Source organism: Tursiops truncatus, chromosome 8 (assembly GCF_011762595.2).
Source record: "Tursiops truncatus isolate mTurTru1 chromosome 8, mTurTru1.mat.Y, whole genome shotgun sequence".
NCBI lineage: Eukaryota > Metazoa > Chordata > Mammalia > Artiodactyla > Delphinidae > Tursiops > Tursiops truncatus.
This window is the reverse complement of record NC_047041.1, coordinates 53243796-53264844: the sequence shown is the minus strand read 5'-3', so window position 1 is coordinate 53264844 and position 21049 is coordinate 53243796. Positions and strand designations below refer to the sequence as shown.

The following is a 21049-nucleotide window of genomic DNA, read 5'->3' as shown; positions in this document are numbered from 1 at the left end:
CTCACGGGCCCAGCCACTCCGCGGCATGTGGGATCCTCCCAGACTGGGGCACGAACCTGTGTCCCCTGCATCGGCAGGCGGACTCTCAACCACTGTGCCACTAGGGAAGCCCTTGAATTTGTTTTTGTAGGTCTTTTTCCTTCGCTTCCTCTTTGTTCTCTTTTCCTGTGATTTGATGACTATCTTCAGTGTTGAGTTTGGATTCCTTTTTCTTTTTTGTGTATGTGTCTAGTGTAGAGTAGATTTTTGGTTTTCAGTTACCATGGGGTTCTGATATAGTAGTCTGTATATATATGCAAGCTTGCTTTTTAAGTTTCTGGTTTCTTAATTTCCAGTGCATTTCCAATATCCTGCATTTGTACTCTCCTCTCTTCATAATTGCTAGTTTTGATATTATATTTGTGTGTGGATGATTTCCTACCTTTATTGTATGTTTGCCTTTACCAGTGAGCTTTCCCATTCATCATTTTCTTATTTCTAGTTGTGGCCTTTTCTTTTCTGCCTAGAGAAGTTCCTTTAGCATTTGTTGTAAAGCTGGTTTGGTGGTGCTGAATTGTCTTAGCTTTTGCTTGCTGTAAAGCTTTTCATTTCTCTGTCAAATCTGAATGAGAGCCCTGCTGGGTAGAGTATTCTTGGTTGTAGGTTTTTCCCTTTTATTGCTTTAAAAATATCATACCACTTCCTTTCTGGCCTGCAGAGTTTCTGCTGAAAAATCAGCTGATAACCTTATGGGGATTCCCTTGTATATTACTTGTTGGTTTCCCCTTGTTGCTTTTAGTATTTTCTCTTTGTCTTTAATTTTTGTCAATTTGATTAATATGTGTCGACGTATTCCTCCTTTCCCATGTTAGGGAAGTTTTCAGCTATTAACTCTTCAAATATTTTCTCATGCCCTTTCTCTCTCTTCTCCTTCTGGGACCCCTATAATGCAAATGGTGCATTTAATGTTGTTCCAGAGGTTCATCTAGTGTATTTTCACTGCCCTAAAAATCCTCTGCTCTATCTGTTCATCCCCCTCTAACTCCTGGCAACCTTTTTACTGTTTCCATAGTTTTGCCTTTTCCAGAATCATACATTTGGAATCATATAGTATGCAGCCTTTTCAGATTGGCTTCCTTCAGTTAGTAATATGCATTTAAGGTTCCTCCATTTCTTTTTGTGGCTTGATAGCTCATTTCTTTTTGGCACTGAATGATATTCCACTGCCAGGATGTACCACAGTGCCATTTATCCATTAACGTACTGAAGGGACATGTTAGTTGCTTCCAAGTTTTGGCAATTCTAAATAAAGCTTGCATCAACATCCCTGTGCAGGTTTTTGTGTGGATATAAGGTTTCAGCTCCTTTGGGTAAATACCAAAGAGTGTGATTGCTGCATAGGATGGGAAGAGTATGTTTAGTTGTGTAAGAAACTGCAAAACTGTCTTCCAAAGTAGCTGTGCCATTTCACATTCCCACCAGCAATGAATGAGAGTCCCTGTTGCTCCACATCCTTGCTAGCATTTGGTGTTGTCAGTGTTCTGGATTTTGGCCTTTCTAATAGGTGTGCAGTGGTATCTCATTGTTGTTTTAATTTGTATTTCCCTGATTGACATGATGTTGAGCATCTTTTCATGTGCTTATTTACCATCTGTGTGTGTGTGTGTGTTTATGTATGTATATGTATGTATATGTGTATATATATATATATATATATATATATATATAATTTTTTTGTGAGATATTTGTTAAAATGTTTGGCTCACTTTTTAATCAGGTTGTTTGTTTTCTTATTGTTTAGTTTTAAGAGGTTTTTTTTTTTTAACAGTCCTTTATCAGATGTGTGTTTTACAAATATTTTCTCCCAGTCTCTGGTTTGTCTTCTAATTCTCTTGATACTGTACTTCACAGAACAGAATTTTTTAATTTCAGTGAAATCCAGCTTATCAATTATTTCTCTCATGGATTGTGTCTTTGGTGATGTGTCTAAAAAGGCATCCCCACACTCAAGGTCACTAGGTTTCTCCTGTTATCTTCTAAGAGTTTTATAGTCTTGGATTTTACATTTAGGTCTGTGATCCATTTGGAGTTAATTTTTGTGACAGGTGTAGGGTCTGTGTTCAGATTCATTTGTTTTTGGTTTTGGATGTGTACTTGTTCCAGTACCATTTGTGGACAGATTTTCTCTGCTCCATTATAGTGCCTTTGCTCCTTTGTCAACGATCAGCTGACTATATTTATGGGGGTCTGTTTCTGGGCTCTTTATTCTGTTCTATTGATCTATTCAACTGTGTGTGTTTCACCAGTACCACGCTTAGACATCTTTTTTAAAAGTCACAGTGGAAGTAAGCCTTGGTTTTGGCTGTGGTAGGACGTCCAGGCAGTTTCTTCTCTCTGAGCTTCAGCTCCAGGAGGAGGTTGGAGCTGAACTCTAGGAACTCCTAACATGCTGCTGTCGTGCTTCTCAAACTGCCTGGGGAAGGACTAGTTTTGTTTCATCTTTTGAACTTCCAGTCTGCTGCAGACTTTTCCCTTTGTAGAATACAATAAAATGACTTACTAGGAAATGCAAATGCTCGTGTGCTTGTACGGTCATAGTACTGTCAAATCACTATACAAGGTTCTAAAGTCTCAGTTTCTGAACTTGCTTTGTCACAGACTGCTACGTGGACTGCACTTTGGTTATACTGTCCTGCACAGTGGGTGCAGGTTGGAGAGATGCCTACCTGTCTAGCCAGAGCTTCTTGGGAGAACAGGAGCTCAGCTGGGGTTTGGGAATTGGCTTGTTCCAGGGAATGTGGTTGTCAGGAGGAGCTCTTTCTTATCTCCCATGGGATCAGACCCCTTCATGAGCCCCAGTCTACCCCCGTCCTCTTTTTTCAGCATATTCCTCACAGTGACCCCCTCCCATGTGAAGGCAGAGGGACAACTTGGGGTGGCAGGGGCCCTGAGAAGGGGCCGTAATAGTTGGCCTGGAGGGCCAAGGTTGGAGCAGGGCGCGCTGCTCTGGACGGGTCTGAACGCCATTTCTCAGGGCAGTAGGGAGAAGGGTGTGAGTGGCTGGTGGTGATATTGGCATGGACTCTGGAGCGTGTCTGAGAGTTCCAACTTTAAAACCCTGAGACCATAAGACCTTAGGACACTGGAATCTTCAAATTGTGGAGTCATGGGCTGTTAGAACTGGAAGGGACTGCAGGGGTCACGTTGTTGTCCGAGCTGAGCCGTTCACCTGCTCCTCTTCCCTGGCGCCTGGCTCAGATTGGAGCTACAGATGTCTGTCCTGCCTTTAGCTTGGAGTCCTTGGGTTGCCACAATATGGGTGAGTAGAGGTTCTTTGGGTGCCCTTGGCTTACTCCAGGTGCCCCGCTCTGTTTGGAAGTTTCAGACACTGTGTGCTCCGTTTGACTGAGAACAACTCCCAGCCCTTGATGACCAAGCTGCAGTGGCTCTTCGCCTTCCTGGAGCACAGCCAGGTGAGCGCAGGGGGAGTCGGGGATGCTGCAGAGGAGGCCCGGTCCGACCCCTCCCTTTCCCCACGACCTGCCTGCATCTGGCTGTGGGCCCCCACTTTCTGGCGTGAGTTGTTGGGCCCCAGTCCAGGCTGGCATGGGTTCACGGCTAAAGCCCAAGGGGCCGATTCAGCGCCCTTACCGGGCAGGCGAGGGAATACCTCCTGAGCCCCTCTGTGCTGCGCTGCCCACATCTCTCCCAGCAGTGGTTCAGTCCATTCTATTAGGTGTTGCTTTGTTGGTCTGCTGGCATTTTTGAGCCCTCATATTGCCTGCCGGGCACCCTGAGGGCTGTATTTGTTTTAATCCCTGTCTCTGCCCTCCTGGAACCTAAAGCCCTTGGCCAGGCAGGCATTATGCCAGGCCCTGTGCGGGGGCACAGAGATGAGTCAGCCACAGCCCTGCCTCCACGGAGCGCGTAGTCTGGTGGGGAAGAGGAACCTGCAGATAGCAGCGGTAGTGCTTGAGCAGAGGGAAACGTGAGTGTAGTGCGCGTATTAGGGAGGAAGAGTTGATCATGATGGGCATGGGGGCTCTTGGGAAGACACTGTGGGACAGGTGACACTAACTGCACCTGGGACTTGAACTCTACAGCTAAGCTCCTGACAGGGGAGAAGGGTGTTTCAGGCAGAGGGGATGGCAACGAACAAGGGCCTGGAGTGAAATGTGAGGTGTGTCCGGGAGGAGCAGACTCCCGGAGGATCGTTCACCTCCGTGACCCGACGTCCTGATCATAGGCTGCGTGGCCTTGGTGGGATGAGTCAGGGAAGGGGGAGGACTTCAGTGGGGAGGCTGGAAGTTTGGGGCAGAGAGTCCCCAGGGCCATCCTCAGGCCTAGCATACTGTGGCGCTGGTTGGTGAGTGGCCCTGGCTCCTGGCCCTGTCTTTCTCCCTCCTTGGTCCTAGCGGCCTGCCATTTCTCCAGAGAACTTTCTATCTGCATCCTGGACACCCTGGTTCAGCCCTGGCACCCAGCAGGACTGCTCGGAGTACCTGAAGTACCTGCTGGATCGGTAAGGGAGGCCAGGCCTGGCTCTGCACGGGGGCCTCCAGCTCTGGAGAGGGTGCTCGTGGGAAAGCCCCCTCCCCCTGGGCTGTGTTGTCTCTTCCTGGAAACGGGGGCACAGCCCTGCACTTGGGAAAGGCTTGGAGCAGATGTGTGTCGTGAGTGTGGGGACGGGGGCCGAGTGGGAGGGGAGTTTTGGAGATGCTGACGTGAGCCGTGACTGGGAGGGTAAGTGTGTGTATGTACACCATGCTGTGCTTGCCTGAGCGTGCACGTGTGTGTTTTCTCATCAGCTCTCTGGGGGCACATGCACGTCTTTTTGTGGCAGGTTTGTGAGCCTCGTGCAGGTAAGTATGTAGCATGTGTGCCTGGCTTATGAGTGCATGTGCACGGATGCCGTTTCGTACACGCATATGTATGTTCCCCGTGCCTTCTCCTGCATGCATGTAAACACGTGGCCAGCTGAGTAAGGCAGATGCACAGGTCAGGCCAGTGCACTGGGGATGGGTCTGTGTATGGACGAAGGCCCTTTGCTCCCTGCACCAGGCTGCACGAAGAGGAGAAAACGGGGACGAGGATCTGCCAAAAGTTGAAGCAGTCCAGCTCGCCCTCCCCGCCCGAGGAGCCCCCCAGCCCGAGTCCAACCTCGGTGGAGAAGATGTTCGGGGGCAAGATTGTGACTCGGATATGCTGTCTCCGCTGCCTTAACATCTCCACCAGGGAGGAGGCCTTCACGGACCTGTCTCTTGCCTTTCCCCCGCCTGAGCGCTGCCGCCGCCGCCGTCGCCTGGGCTCAGTGATGCTCCCTGCAGAGGACGTCGGCGCCCAGGACCTCCCTTCGCCATCGCGAGCCCAGGCGCCAAGCAGGGCGGCTCCTCGGAGGCAGAGGAAACACTGCATCACAGGGGACGTTCCCCCCACCGTCCTTAACATTGACGGCCTGGGCCCCCAGGGCCCCGAGGGGCAGAGCAGTCAGGAGGAGGTGGCAAAGGAGGAGGAAGAGGAGGAGGAGAAGGCGGAGAAGGTGGAAAAGGAGGAGAAAGTGGAGAAGGAGGCCGAGAAGGAGAAGGAGGCGGAGAAGGAGAAGGAGGCCGAGAAGGAGGAGGACGGCCTGGGCCCAGGGACCCTCAGAAATGCTTCTGCCCCATCTGGGGAGGGTTCCCGCTCGGTCCTGGACCTGGTCAACTACTTCCTGTCGCCCGAGAGGCTGACGGCAGAGAACCGCTACCGCTGCGAGTCGTGCGCCTCCCTGCAGGACGCCGAGAAGGTGGTGGAGCTGAGCCAGGGGCCGCGCTACCTCATCCTGACCCTGCTGCGCTTCTCCTTCGACCTGCGCACCATGCGGCGCCGCAAGATCCTGGACGACGTCTCCATCCCCCTGCTGCTGCGGCTGCCGCTGGCCGGGGGCCGGGGCCAGGCCTATGACCTCTGCAGCGTCGTGGTGCACTCCGGGGTGTCCTCGGAGAGCGGCCACTACTACTGCTACGCTCGCGAGGGTGCGGCCCGCCCAGCCCCGAACACGGGAGCGGCTGATGGGCCCGAGCCCAACAACCAGTGGTACTTGTTCAACGACACCCGGGTGTCCTTCTCCTCCTTTGAGTCTGTCAGCAACGTCACCTCCTTCTTCCCCAAGGACACCGCCTATGTGCTCTTTTATCGGCAGCGGCCCCGGGAGGGGCCTGAGGCTGAGCCCGGCTCTCCTCGAGCCCGGGCAGAGCCCACCCTCCACAAAGACTTGATGGAAGCCATTTCCAAAGACAACATCCTTTTCCTGCAGGTGAGCAGCCCCTGGGGGGCGGAGGGGCTTCCCAGCACCCACCGGCTCAGACGGTGACGGCTCCTCTCTTGGAGTCTGTTCCTTTTTCCCTTGATCCACTCAGCTGTCACTCAGTGCTGGGGAAGATTGGTGGGCCAGACAGGCGTAGCCCCATACTTCAGAGGAACAGACATGAGGAATGATCAGTGTTTTATTAAGGTGTCATATGTGCTGGAGGAGGGGCTCTGTGAGTAGTGGATACGAGCGGATGGGGGGCCGCCCGACTCACTGAGCCTCTCTGAGCCTTCGGCTCCACTCTGTAGAGTCAAGGCTGGTATCAAAATACTTTGCAGCTGAAACAGCCAGCGTGCGGACCAGCATGAGGGGTGCTGCCGCAGGCCGCCGGTGTGGGCACGTCAGGACCCCTGGCCAGCAGCACCTGCGTGCCGTGGGGACCCTGGCTCTGCTTTTGCGTTTCTGCCGAGCTGTCCAGGTGGAGGCAGGGCTGGGCCCGTGGTAAGAAGGCGAATCCACGGCTGGCCTCAGTTCAGCAGGAGGAAGAGCTTCCTCGCTGGCAGAGGGTTCCTCGTGCCCTGAGAGGCAGAGGCTGGGCAGCCACTCCAGGAAGCCTACAGAAGGGTCCCTGGGGGCTATGAGGTGACCTTTGACGTGCACCTCCTGCATTGTGGTGCCACGTCAGGCCCTTGTCAGCTGTTCACAGTCCAGTTAGTTAGTAGAAATGAGTTCCTTTCCTTCAGGGGGCTGGGAGGTTTTTTTTTTTTTTCTTTTTTTTTTTGCGGTACACGGGCCTCTCACTGCTGTGGCCTCTCCCGTTGCGGAGCACAGGCTCCGGACGCGCAGGCTCAGCGGCCATGGCTCATGGGCCCAGCCGCTCCGCAGCATGTGGGATCTTCCCGGACCGGGGCACGAACCTGTATCCCCTGTATCGGCAGGCAGACTCTCAACCACTGCGCCACCAGGGAAGCCCCACTGGGAGTTTCTATTCGGGGGAGGAGGAAGAATGCTTTGGAAGCCTAGATACAGGATGGCTCTGGGTCCGTCCCACCCGTCCTCCCACTAAGCTGGAATGCCTCTAGGGCAGGAGCTGTGGCTCCTCTGCGCCGGGCCCTGGGGACTGGGGTGATGCGCGGAAGGGCTGGGTGGCATTGGGGGCGTGCAGGGAGAACTGAGGCTGCAGAGCCTGACTGACTGACTGACCGTTAAGCTTCCGGCCCCATCCCCATCTGTATTTCCAGGAGCAGGAGAAGGAGGCGCGGAGCAGGGCGGCCTACATCTCTGCACTCCCCACATCTCCACACTGGGGGAGGGGCTTTGACGAAGACAAAGATGAGGATGAAGGCCCTCCGGGGGGCTGCAGCCCTGCAGGTGGCAGCGGTGGTGACTTCCACAGACTGGTCTTCTAATGGGAACCCTCATCCCCTGGCCTGCTAAGCACTTGTGAGGGTGCCACAGGCAACCTCAGTGGGGGGGACCCAGGTCCCGGGCAGAGGTGCTCGGCCAGGTGGGGTCTGAGGGAGGCTGCGCAGGTCCAGTCCTGAAGGCAGGCCCTTCCGAGGGCCAGAGAGATGGAGCAGGGGGGCTCCTGGGCCCCTGCCCTCAGCCCAAAGGGCACACGGAGATTCACTCAGATACGGAGGTGAGACCCAAGCCCCTTAAACCGGGCCTCAGGCCCCGACACTGGGATCAGCCCCGTTAAGACTTACTGACACCCAAGTGTCCTGGTCAGCTTGAAGCAGCTGAGATGGACACTCTCTGGGCCTTGTCCCCTACCCGCTGCAGGCTATCCCACAGGGCTGAACGTCACAGCGCTGGTGTTTTGCCATCAAGTAGCAGTTCCTTCCCAGCTCCTTTCAGACAATCTTGTCTCTCTGTGGTCTACAAAGCAGAGGCAGAGCCAAGCCCTCGCACAAAGAAGGCGGCTGTGTGTCACCCCTCTGGCCGCCTTCTGGTTTCTCTGAGGGGCCTGAGGCAACATCTGTGGGTGCCTACACTGTTTGTTTGTACTTTTTCTGAGAGGAGTGTAGGTGGGAAGCAGCCTGGCACAGGACCAGAGACTGTCCTCCCAACATCAAGCAACAACGCACAGAGGGGAGGACAGCCTCTTGAGCCTCTCTCCTGCCTCAGTGCCTGAGATGCCACCATTTGCATCCCCCTTCTGGTTAAGAGAGAGCGCGTCCTGAGGTTCCTGCAAGTACGTTTGTGTTTCTCACGACATCTGTCCTGAGGGAAGCTGGCTGGCTCAGCGCCTCAGCAGTTGGCCGTCATCATGGGGCCGGTCTGGTGAGGAGCAGATATTGACCTCATTGTGCCCTGACCCTGCTGTACCCCTTCTAAATGGAGAGAAGAGAACCAGGGTCTCAAACAGGAATAAAAACAGGTTCTCTGAAACCTTTAAAGCCGTCGTTCTTCCCGCCTCAGTCACTGGCTGTGAGGTAGGCTCTAACCCTTGGTTTCTTGCTGTGTCTGGACAGGAAGGAGGGGACACCACCCCCTGCCCTGCTGACTTGTGTGCTGCCCCAGGGGAGGCAAGCATGCCCTACACTGAAGTGCTGTGTCACTCAATCAACAGTGAGGACGGGTGGTGGGGATGTGCCCAGATAGATAGGGGTGGAGGGGTGGGTGCACAGGCTGGGGGCCACCCTAACAGGATACTGTTAAGGGACTCTGTCAGGTGGGGCTGGAGCTCCTCCAGACCCCAGGAACTCTGGGCTGCTCAGAGACTGCTGCTGCTACCACATTCCTCCCTTCTTACCTCTGAGAATCTGGGGTGGGCTGGGCTCAGGCCGGGAGGAAAGTAGGCGGCAGCCCTCAGGTTCCAGCCATCTTGGAGCTTGGGACTGCAGTGGCCTGGCCGGGGGCTTCAGGGGCTGCAGGTGGAGGAGTTTTGGCCCAAAAGCCATAGACCCTTGAGACCTCAGGGACCAGCGAAAGTGGGCCGACAGTCGTCTGTCAGAGACAGAGTCATGCTCAGAATTCATCTCTTTGGTCCATTGAGCCTCCTAAGAAAGATGAATTGGCAGATGTTACTACACTTTCCATTTCACGCACCAGGAGTACAGTTTCCGAGGTAAGGAAGATTCACCAAGAAGGGTACCCAGTTATTTCCTGTTCAAATGCAAGTGGAGCAGACTGGCACGGCGAGCCGGGATCCCAGTGTGCGTGCATTCCGTCCCCAGCCCCTCCGGACGAGACACACTCAGCAGCCCTCCTGGTTGCGTCTAATGGACTTTATTGTTGTCCAGACCCAACACCATAGTAAAAAGGGACCTGCAAGCTCCAGGCCTGTACCATGTGTCACCACAGCGAAAACAGGACCCATGTGAACACGTTCCCACCCCTCCCCAGACCTACTCACAGGATAAATACGTGTTACAAATTTTTTTTAAAAAAGAAAACAGAATAAATTAATAACTTAAGTGATTAGGCACCAACAGTGATTTGAAAAATTAAATGTCAATTTTAAATGGTAAGAGGGCCAGAAACCTAAGACTGGGCTTCTTCCAGCCCATTTTCTCTTCCCGACAAAGCAACGATTCTGTGGGAAATGATTCTAAATTTCAAGACACATGTAACCAACAAACACATAAGAACACACACCACCAAATATCACGTGACAGCCTGAATCTCCAGGGGGACCCCTCATCAGGCGGCCCACCTGGCCCCAAAGAGCTGGGTGCGTTCCGGAAGGAGGGGGCTTTACAGCTCCTGCGCTCAGCCTCCTTCCCCCACGTTTTGCCGAAGGGCCAGAGGGGAAGTTCGTGCCAGTTTCCCTCCTGCCCGGCACTCTGTTTCCAGAGCCCTGTCACAGGGGTGTGGGTCAGCTGCAGCTTGCGGCTGAGGCCTTAGCCCTGTGGCAGGTAAATCCCTTGAGAACAGCTGTGCTTCTGTCCTAGGAATGGGACCTATTTGAACGGTTTCGAATGTAGAAGTTACTGAAATCAGTCTAGGGAGGGAACTGGGTTAACTGGCCAGTGCTCTGGGTGCCGCCTATCCCTGGTGATCCAGACCCTCGAGAGAGAAGTTACAGAGCAGGGAGTAGCCACAGAAGAGGCCTCAGGGCCCTTCTTCACCAAGGTGGGAAGGAGACGCAAGCTCCATGCCACTCCTTGCAGAGGTGGAGCTGGAAGGGGGCAAGAACAGCTGCTTCTGAGGAGCACCAAGCAGGACGAGGCCTGTGTGAGCTATGCTGGCTGACAAGGCATCCTGGGATCGCAGTCCTTGCCAGGCCACCAGGAGAGGTGGATTCTGACCCACTGAAGGCCGAAAGACCAGTTTTTTACACTGACCAGACGGGAATATTAGACACCTTGGTACTTGGGGCTTTTGAGCCAGTCTCTGCTCTCAACAGGCCAATTTTCTCTCCTCTTGTACTTCCTCCCGTCTCTACTCTCGCCTCCACCCGAAGGGTTTGGGGGTTATAGGAACCAAGAACTGGAGGGAGGCCTCCTTGGTGGTTAGATTTGAACACCTCAGTCTCTCAAGACTCCACCCAGTTTCAGTCACAACATGGCACATTCAGAAAATGCTGACATTATTAGGGTACCTTGCGATCAATAGGGGAGGATGCTGGGAACTGAGGGTACCAGTACCTGGGCCCACCTGTAGCCAATGGGGGCACAGGGGTGGCACCATTCAAAGCTCTGCCACGTGAGACCCTTTGCAGAGAGCCTTAAAGGGACACAGGGCTGGGCAGAGTGAGCCACCAAACCCTGCCCAGGGTAGGCCACTGCCACCACCATTACCATTTCACCTGTGGGGACACCAAGGCATGGCCTCACTGCTTCTGAGAGGCTGGGCCCATACTCCCAAAGGTCTGTTCCCAAAGCACAAGGTTCTCTAAGTCTCTCTGTCCATCTTCCTCCACCGGATCCCAGCCTTGCCCTCCTTCCCTCTCAAAATCTAACCCTTCTTCCTCTAAGGCCCCTGTCAGGCACCCCCTTTTCCTAGAAACCACCTTCCCTGATCTCCACCCCCTCCCCACTCCTGCCCCCAACACCAACCTCCTAGAGAACAAGCCTCGATTTCTCTGCACATCATCAGCATTTTAAGTGTCTTTCATGGCCATTACCAATGTGTCCTTGTCTTCTTTCTCATCGACTCTGACCTTCTCAAATACAAAGTCTGATTTAATTCCTGTGTTCTCAGTGCCTAGCCCAGGCGTGGCCATAGCAGCCATTAATGAATGCTTATTGAATTGATATGACTAATACTAGGAGGAAAGGGGCTACTGTTGAGAAAATTTCTCCCGGGATGGAGTAAGGTCAGGCCGCAGGCCTGGGGTGTGCGTGTTTACACAGGCTCACAGGAGCAGAAAGGTGAGCGGTAGCCACCTCCCTTAAATAGGGTGGGAAGTCATTTTTTTTTCTTTTTTTGGAGGGAGGAAGGTCTGTTCACCCCAGGGTAGGACGAAACATTTGGTCTACCAACGTTGCCTCTGAAACTCTTAAAAATTTGGCCAAGAACTTTAACATAAAAGAGCCCCCCTCCCCAGACTTAGGAGAAAAGAGCCTGGCGTGATGCCCTTCCTCCTGTCCCTGGCAAAGGTGAGCAGAGGGTGATGCTGATCTGGTGGCCTTTTAAGCCATGGGAGGAGAGGCCTGCCCTCTCCTGTCCCTGTAGCTAGGCACCTGGGATTCGACAGGGCAACAGAGGGTGACGTGAGCTGAGAACACACTCTGGCCTGTCACCAGGCCACACTTGTACTTCCTTGGGACCTGACACAAAACTCAACCAGACGGCACAAGCTGCCGGCCACTCTCCCGCATCATCCACTAGGCTCTGTTCCGCTCTGCTTGCTCCCTTGCCCTGCTGTGCCCGCCACCCAGCAGTCCTGGGAGCTGCCCTCGCCTGCGGCCATGCACATCGCTCCCCTGACCACCACACCAGTCCTCACGTTCTGCTCCACCCTGCATCTCCACGGCACTGCCCGGGCTCGCCACCAGGCCCTCCGGATGTACTCAACCGCTAGCTGCGCCTCCCCCACCCCCAGCCTTCGCCCCGCCTCTCAGCCCATCGGTTACCAGCGCCTCCCCTGCCGCACTGCCCATCTTGCAGAAGCTCACTTGCTGCAGCGCCTCCACTCCAGGCCTGGGCGCCGCCCTGTGTCTCTGCCCAGGCCGTCCCAGGGTGGCCCCTCAGTCGTCCCCCCCCCACGCACCTCCACCCCGCACACTGCGTCGCCTTCCCACAGCTCCGCCGGCCCCCCACCACATCGGCGCTCCCACCCCACGCGCTGCACCGCCCAGCACAGTCCGAGCCTCGTGGGTGCGGCGCTCTTGGCTGGGTGGGGTCTCGGGGAAGAAGACTATGCTCTGTCCCAGAGTGACAGAGCCGGGCCTGTGGCCCCACAGTCCCGGGGGCCCGGCCCCGCAGTGTCTTTGTCACCCCATCTCCTGCTCCTTGTTCTGGGTTGCCCATCATCCTGTCTTCCCCTCCTGCTGTCCTTATCCTTCTGCCTCTCCCACCCGGCAACTGCCACTTGGCCTGAAAATGGGGGACCACAGCAGGTACCCACTGCCCTTCTGCATCTGGGGCTCTAACTCCTTTGTCCCTCAAGACCACCTCTGACCTTCCTCCTCAACTCCTTCATCTTTTGGTGGCCTCGCCTCTCCCCTGCCAAGAAAGACAGGGCTGAAGAAGTCTGTATCCACCTTGGTCCGCTGGTCCTTGGCTCCCTGGGTCAGCGAGACGACTTGGCTTCTTCCGGGACTGGGGGAGAGGTAGGCCAGTAGCGGGAGGGACAGGGGCTGAGAACTGTGCCCAAAGGGGAGGTGTGGAATCTGGCTCAGAGCCCCAGCCCCTCCCTCCACACGTCTGGTAGGTATTCGGGTCTAAAGGGCAGGAAGAGGCTGAAGGATGCTTTTTGGCAATAGCTCTAACTAAGGTGGGTAGAGGCACGGCCACTGCTGATAAAAATCAAAGGTGGGCCCCGAGGGAGCCGAGGAAGCGCCTCGATCTGGCCCTCACCTCCCAGGGGAAGGGGTCAGGGTTCCTGATGACAAGTGCTTTGAAGGCCAGAGTGGCAGAGTAGAGAGGGGGTGGGCAGGAGGGCGCGCTGGAGAGGAGAAGGGGGAGACAGACGGGGAGGCGTCAGCACTGGAGACGCCGCCTCTGGCCCCTCCCTGGGGCGGCGGCCCGCGCGTCACAGCTTGGGCCCCTTGGAGGGCTCCGAGGACTGCCGCACGTCTGTCCACTCCTGCATGGTGCTCTGCAGGGCCTGGGTCTTCTCCTTGTCCACTTGGACGTAGTCCACCTTCTCATCGGAAGTGACTGATGACGTGGATGGCTGGGGGACAGAGCGGGGAGTGAAGTGGCTGTGAGTTACCAGTAACGCAGGGGGCGGGCGCGCGGGGAGAGGAGGTGGGGCTCTACACAGCTGCCTCTCTGGCCTGCCTTTTCCTTCTGAAAGTGGCCTGTAAGGCCTGGGCTCCAAACCGCACCGTCCCTCCTGGTTGATGCGGCAGCCCCTGCCTGCCGTCCCGATGTCCCAGCTCCTGGGGGGACCCAGGCCCCTCCTTGGCCTGATGGATGGCTCCAGGCTTTCACCTGCACCTCCACCCACCTCCCTGTGGCCGCTTGTCCAGGGGAAGGGCTGTGCCGGGTGCCAAGAAGCACCGGCCACAGGGCTCTGTAGGTGGCTCGCTGTGAGCGCGCAGAGCCATCCTGTGCGGGACGCTGCGCCAGGGCTGCTGTCTGGACTGGGCAGCTAAGTGTGCTTCCTAAGGGGGCCTTTCCCGGGCCCGGAAGCCCTTCTGCAGGCTGCACCTGGACAGCGAGTTCTCAAAGAAGAACTCAGGACTAGGACACAGGATCCCCGAGTCTCGGCTCTGTCGTGGGTTCACACGTGACCTCGAGCCGCTCGTGTCTCCGTGTGCATTCGTTCGCCCATCCGCACGACGGGGGGGTGGGCTGACGGATGCGGTCCTACGGGCTCAGGGTACCTGTGTGCTGAGAGTGAGGGCGCGTGAGCCCCCGGAGACCCAGGCTACAGCACGGCCCAGTCACAGAAGCAGAGTGCCGCCGGCCTGCGCTGAAGGCAGCTGGCCTCCGGGACTCCTCCCCCAGGGCCGCCAAAGCCCGGACTGACACCCACCCACCCGCCCGCCCGCCCGCCCGCCCCAGGCACCTTGCGGTGGGGGCTTGGGGAGCTCGGCTGGAAGTCCAGGGCCAGATAATCCACGCTGCCAGTGCTCTTCTTAGGGGCCGGACTGTTGGTGCCACTGGGAATGGGAGATGCAGACACTGGGTTTTGCTATCACAAAGGAGGGAAAGACCATTAGTTAGTTTAGGAAACAGATTAACCCACCACCGGGCAAAAAACACCTCTGGGAGTAAGAGCAACTAACTAGCTCGATGAGTGCCGACTCTGTGCCCTGCACTGTGCCGGGGACTTCTCACGTTCTTGTCTAAACCCTCACAACAGTCCTGTGACGTAGGTATTATTACTGTTCTTATTTTTTAAAACGAAGATAAAACTCTGGTTCGGAGAAGTAAAGCAACTTGCCCACGGCTGCACAGCTGGTGAGCAGGGAGGACTACCCCGCTGTGCCACGCTGCCTCCCTTCCAGGGCATCAGGCCGCGTCTCACCTGTGATCTCCCGGACAGACCAGCCCCCGCTTGCTGGCCCCAAGAAGGGAGCACATGTCCTTTACGCACTGGACCCTGGAAAGGTTTCTGTTGCACCAGATCTGCTTCTCTTGGGCTCCCACCCAGGGCCCGGAGCGGGGCTGTCACACCGCAGCGGCCTGTCCCTCCAGCCCCAGCTCCTCAGGGGTCTCAGCAGAGGGGCCTCATCCCCAGGCGGCACAAAGCCCCAGTCCCTCAGCGGACACGCTCCATGGTCCCGTCTCATCCAGGCATCAAGACCAACTTGTCTGGCACTTTCCTGAAGACACCTTCTAATGAGAAATGCAATAAACAGTCCTAAGCTTTGTTTTGTTTTCGGCTGCTTTACTGGTTGGTAGATTTGTTCTATTTATGCAGCAACTGCCAGGTGCTGGGCAGCCACTCCCTTTGCACTGGGAATCTCAGGGGGCAGAACCCTGTGTTTATTCCCTCTGTGAGGGCCTTCACCACACCGAGTCATGCACACGTGTGCCTCCCCACCGCTGAGTGGGGTAACACACACTCAACAGACATACTCCCATACCTCCTCATGGTCATGGGAACAACGGGATAAGGAAATGAAGAGATCGTTTAGTTTTGAAAGATTTTAACAGGATAGAACAAGGAAGTTGATTCTGAAGGCTGCTCTAGTTCTTCTCTACAGGCCCCTGATGACTATTCTGAAACAGCAGCTAACCACTTGGCCTGCTAACTCTTCTGGGGCTCCCTCCTGCCCCAGCACAAGTGCAGACTTCCCAAGACAGCATTCGGGGTCCTTCATGATCTGACTCCAGTCCAACCTCCCCGCCTGCCCACTCCACCTTCGCCCAGAGTTAATGACCATCATTCTCCGTGTTCCTGTCTGCACGGCCACTCCACCTCAGCGCCTCCCCTTTCCCTAGTCCGGTGTGATCGCCCATCCTGCGGGTGCGTCCCTGCAGCACCGCCTCTCCAGGGACACCGACCATGCCACCTGTGTTACAGTCGTGAGAGAGGCAGGCCTTCTCTGCCCCTTAAGAGAGCAGCCTCCTTGAGGGCAGGGACTGCACCTTCCTTGCCTCTGACGATGACCCCACAGTGCTCGACACGTATGTGCTCAAGACGGATTTGCAGCAGCAAACTAAATCACAAATAATGTGGGTGGCCTGAGGCCGGGGTGAATTAGTGAGCTGGGAAGTGGAGGAGTGAGAGGTGGGTTCCAGGGGACCCCAGAGGACTCACCATAGGGACGTAGTTCTCTTCGCTGTCTCCCGAGTCCGTGCTGGTGATGCTCTGTGTGGAGATGGGGCGGCAGTACTGGGTGGATCCCGGGTTGAAGGAGTGGCTGTGGGGAGAAGACAGGGAGTAAACCCTGGGGCACATCCAGCCTCCCGCCGGGCCCTGGCCCTCACACCCCCAGACAGACCTCCGCCCTCCATTATCAGACTAAGATCGGATACAGAGCGGGGACAACTTTTCTCCCTTCACAGAAGAAGAAAACCAAGCCCTGAGCTACCAACAGCCATCAGCAGCAGGACGGAGCTTTCCTGGCACACGGCCTAGTGACCCATTCCATTCACCAACGTGATGGCCCTGTTCCAAGTTCCCGTGTCCACAAATAGACACTTACATGGCCCTGGACCAAGACTTGGTGATGGGTGACTTGAAGGGGAGCTCATCGATGACAGTATTGTTTCTCAGGTCAAGTGGTGTTGGCTTTGCTGCAGCAGGAACAGAAAGTCGAGTCATCAGCCAATGATGATAATGCCACACATACAGACACTTACACGTGACACACAAGTGCATTTATGAGTCATTCCTATTCATCCCAGTTGTTCAGGGGGAGACTGAAGCTCTCAGCAAGGTTACACAATCTCTGCCCATGCTGACAGGCCCTTTCTTCGCACCGTACCTACGGTAATCATACTTTCGGAACCTAAAGTGGGGACACAGGGTGTGACAACAGACTGTTTTCCGTGGATTTGTGACTGCATATGAAGACAAGAGATGATATTTGAAACATCATAGAGAAGGCCACCATGACTGCCCCCTGCCCACCAGGACTGTGGAGCCTTCAGTGGAGGAAGGTGAACGTCACAAAGTCCTGAAGGCTTCAATCCAAATGCTGAGATCTGCATTCTCTGTTGGCCAGCCCGAAGGGGGCTTAGGTCTGTCCAGTGACTCTACTTCTCCCTCTGAATCCCTGCCACTGATCCAGGCCTGCAGAATGAGGTCGAGGCAGACCTGACACTTGCACTGCAGCACTTCTTCCTGGTCTAAATGCAGAGGGCACAGAGCTAACTTTACTGAACACCTGCCATGCACTAGAGTCAATGTCCTAGATGATTTCCTTCTCACCAAACCCGGAAGGCAGGCATGACTATCCCCACTTCACAGATAAGAAAACGGAGGCTCAGAGAATTTACAGGATCTACTCAAAGTCACACACCTAGGAAGTGCTGGCTAAGGATTCCAACCCACATCTACCTGGTTCGAAAGCTCAGTCCTTTCAATTATAGCATAGTGTATCTTTTCATGGACTGCTCTGTCAGTTCTACCTTTCCCAGCCCCAGAGCTAATACAAATACCTCATCCTTGAATTACATCTCATACATGATGAAGCACTTTTAGATGTATTATCTATGTCCTTCAATGTCTCTGGGAGGTACGTTTTACACTTCCCATTTCACAGATGAGAAATAAGGCACAGAGACACAGGATGATTTGTTTATAATCACATGTTAGCAGGTGGCAGGGCTGGCACCTGAATCCATCCTGTCCTTCTGATTCCTGCACTCTTTCTGCTCATCAAGGGTCCTCAAGAGGCAGTCCCTAGGGTGCCAGACCACTGGGATGAATTTGGGGTGTGTGTGTGTGTGTGTGTGTGTGTGTGTGTGTGTGTGTGTGTGAGAGAGAGAGAGTGTGTGTGTGAGTGTGTGTGTGAGAGTGTGTGTGTGTGTGAGAGAGTGTGTGTGTGTGTGAGAGAGAGAGTGTGTGTGTGTGTGTGTGTGTGTGTGTGTGTGTGTGTGTGTGTGTTTGGGTTGGTTTAGGCCCCAGAGGCTGCCACTTCCTTGCAAGAAAATTTAGGATCCACCTGATCCCTAAATGAATGCGAACAGTCCCTGAACATTGTCCAGAGATGGAACGAGGAAACAGTGGACTTACCTTTCCGGTCAGGTTTGAGGTTGCGGTTGACAGGGGGTGGCTGGATCTCACTCGCTCGGCTGGAGCCTCGGTGCATAGGAAGGGCTGAGGTGGGGTAGCCAAGCGGGTCAAAGTGATGGGGCCCCGGGCTCATGGGGATGTAGACACTCTGGGAATTGTCACCTGCTCGCTCCAAAGCCAGCAGGGTGGAGGAGCCTGGATTCATAGGCACGTAGTTGTCTTCGGAATTGGTGCTATCCGATCGGCCTACAACTGTTTTCCCTGGCTAGGAGCGAAAAGAAATACTGCTGTTACTAGTGACAGGAAACAAGAAGGGGTGAGAATTTGTACACAAGGCAAGGAAAGCCTGAGTTGGGTGTACTGTGCAGCTATAAGGCGGACCCTGGGAAAAACAACTAAGAAAGCAGAGGAGGAGACAGGAAGAAACGAGGTCTGTGGGTCTCCTCCAGCTTCCATGATCCCTTGGAGCTTACTTATAACTTGTGATAAATCTTTAGTATAAAGTATCCACGAGGCGTTCTGAATGCCTGACCAAGCAGAGCTTTGGTTCAGGACCCTCCCTCTTCCTCAGGTCCGGACTCGTCACTGGCAGGTCAGCACCTGCCACTGGCAGGGCAAGGAGCGTAAGAGAAGCCTTGGCCCTGGCAGGTGAGGTCTGGGGCAGGTGTGCTTCCCCAACCCAGCTTTCAGTGTGACTGCCGGGCTGCAGTCAGAGCTGCCATGGGGCTGTACAATGCAGCTACCCTGGCCACAGCCTTCCTTTAACTCCTGCCTTGTCTTTCCAGACACACAACTAAGCTGCTTTTGCTTCAGTTACCTGATTTCACAGTCTTTCCAGTGGGCCTGAAGCCAGGCCCTAGTCAGCTTAGCTGGGCCCGACACCTCGGAGAACTGTCCTCAGCCCCCTCCTCAGGGCAGCCTGGGGTCCTGCACGCAAACCATAATTCTGCCACTGAGCCTGACTCTGAGCACCAGCCCTGCCTGGTGAGACCTCACGGCAAGGATGCTGCCTTAGAGCCGCCATCCCGGCGCCTGCGTCCTCTGCATCCTGGACGCTTCCTGCTTACCCACAGTGATGAGCCTTACAGGCTACTGCACCTAAGTACACACATTTCTTCCAGATCAGGATACCTGCCTCTTACTTTCCAAAAACTCAACCCAGGGTTCTGAACTGAGACAAGAAGCCAGGCAGGCTCCTAAGAGGGAGATGCCATCATGCTTTGGGGCTGTGTTTTTAGTTCCATGCCTGTGACCTTTAATCCACCTGAGCTGACTTAAGGACCCCTGGCTAAACCCCACTCACCAGAAAAGCGCTGACTGCATCACTCACGGACTCGGTGGACCGGCCCGCATTGTCTCCACCACGCTGGGGGTAGTCGTAGGACTCGCAGGAAGAAGCTACGACAGAGGAAGGAAGAGCCATGTGCACTCACTGGAGTCAATCCCTGTGTTGACACCTCCCCACACCCTCACCACTGTGGCTCAGAGTCTTACTGATACTCCGAAGATACTGCTCTCGACCCCTAATGATAAGGGATTGCTTCTATCATATCACTCCTCAGCTCACAAATTCCTCCCAGGCTTCTGGATGTAGCCCCAGTGTTAGCAGACGCCAAATGAAAGGAATTAATATTATTCTACTTTTTCATCAAACAGAGGAGGTTATATGCAGAGTTGGAATACTCTCAGTGGGAAATCAGCAACAGAATTTAATACTTCAGACAGACGTTCAGACTTTAACCAGAGAGTCAAATGTGGCTTAGAAAATATTTTGTAGATTTGATTTTAAAAGTCTGTTGGTCCACATAGGTTTGGCTCCAGTTTGGACTAGGCTTCTAAATTTATTTTTGAAATCTTTGGTTTGATTTATAAATGAATAAAAGACCGTGATTTGGACCTCTAAACCCATAATGTGTTGTACTGTGGTTAACCAAGAATGTTCTGCCTCCTTAGTAGAACAGTAACTTCTCTCAGGCAGGGTCTGCTAAACTCTTGCCATTGTGGCGTCTACTAACAGCCTCCAGGGCTGGAGGACAAACTAGGAAAGGTCTGGGTGGAAGATGCCTAAACCTGTGGGTAGCACAGGTGCCCTGGGTGGGACTTAAGTCTCCTTGGCATGGATGACCGAGAACCAGCACACTACGGAGAACCCCTGTGCTCCCTCCCTTCCCCCCGGCCTCAGCAAGGGCTCACACTGACCTCGGTGAAGTCGGCTGTTGTCCATGGCTGGGAGGGTGTTGCGCCTGGGGATGGTCGCCGCGGCAGAGGCCGATCTGCTGCTGTCACCGGCTGGAGGCCTCTGCTGAGGGCTGCCCCATCGAGGTGTTTCTGCCTGACTTGGCTTGGGGGGCCGGGGTGGGGGGGCTGCGGCCGAGTCCCCAGGAGTGGCGACTGCCATGGTGTTGTGGTTCCTGTCCAGTGTGAACGTCCTAGGGATCTGGTAGGCTGAGAGTGGGGTGGCCGGAACATCCATATTGTCCACCAGGAGGTCCCCAAACTCGCGGCACAGGGTGTTGCTGGGCGTCTTGAAGGTGTACACGTCCTCGTGATCCGTCTCAGAGCCCGTGAGGCTGCCCTTGGTGTGGCCGTGGGAGGCCAGGCTCCGGGGGAGGTCGTAGGTACTGTCTCTGAATTCTGTATTGTGCCTGCTTGGCTTGGGGAGGCTGTAGAAGCCGTGGACTTGACCACTGACCCCGTTGACACAGTGTCCGTTGCCCTGGGCGAGTTTCTGCACGGCCGTGTCGCTCCTCATGAGAAACGAGGCCCTGGTGCCCTGAGAGAAGCTGGCGCTCCTAAGAGACAGAAAGAAGGGGGTGCGGGGGTTAGAGGAGGCCAGGGCTGCCCACCAGCGAGGCAAGCGGGCCTGTTCAAACCCTGTGCAGCTAGGTGGTGTGGAACACACAGGCTGAGGAGGCTGGCAGGCCTGAGGGTTACCTGGGCAAGGCACGTTTTCTCTCTGAGCTTTAGTAAATGCGTCTGCAAAAATGGTGATTAAAATCATGCTTTGAAGGTTGCTTAGAAATTGGACT

At 54.9% G+C, this 21049-nt stretch overlaps 2 protein-coding genes across 7 annotated transcripts in view; one reads left to right on the top strand and one right to left on the bottom strand.

Moving 5' to 3' along the window:
• Positions 1-11235, top strand: part of USP35 (ubiquitin specific peptidase 35) — an 83609-nt gene extending 72374 nt beyond the window's left edge. For both annotated transcript variants that reach the window (XM_073808385.1, XM_033862188.2), the window contains exons 8-11: positions 3359-3452; positions 4395-4501; positions 5041-6271; positions 7507-11235. In XM_073808385.1, the coding sequence (XP_073664486.1) occupies positions 3359-3452; positions 4395-4501; positions 5041-6271; positions 7507-7674 (1600 nt within the window). In that variant the 3' untranslated portion in view covers positions 7675-11235. The remainder of the gene's footprint in view (positions 1-3358; positions 3453-4394; positions 4502-5040; positions 6272-7506) is intronic.
• GAB2 (GRB2 associated binding protein 2) overlaps positions 1684-21049 on the bottom strand; it is a 184563-nt gene continuing 165197 nt past the window's right edge. For 2 of the 5 annotated variants that reach the window (XM_019948801.3, XM_019948802.3), the window contains exons 4-10: positions 20220-20812; positions 19324-19418; positions 18021-18285; positions 16486-16576; positions 16098-16200; positions 14397-14522; positions 9484-13556 (exon numbers count right to left, since the gene is read on the bottom strand). In XM_019948801.3, the coding sequence (XP_019804360.1) occupies positions 13413-13556; positions 14397-14522; positions 16098-16200; positions 16486-16576; positions 18021-18285; positions 19324-19418; positions 20220-20812 (1417 nt within the window). In that variant the 3' untranslated portion in view covers positions 9484-13412. Of the gene's footprint in view, positions 9271-9483; positions 13557-14396; positions 14523-16097; positions 16201-16485; positions 16577-18020; positions 18286-19323; positions 19419-20219; positions 20813-21049 lie in introns of those variants that run through there. The other 3 variants (XR_004527867.2, XR_004527868.2, XR_012333394.1) reach the window with 3 other exon arrangements.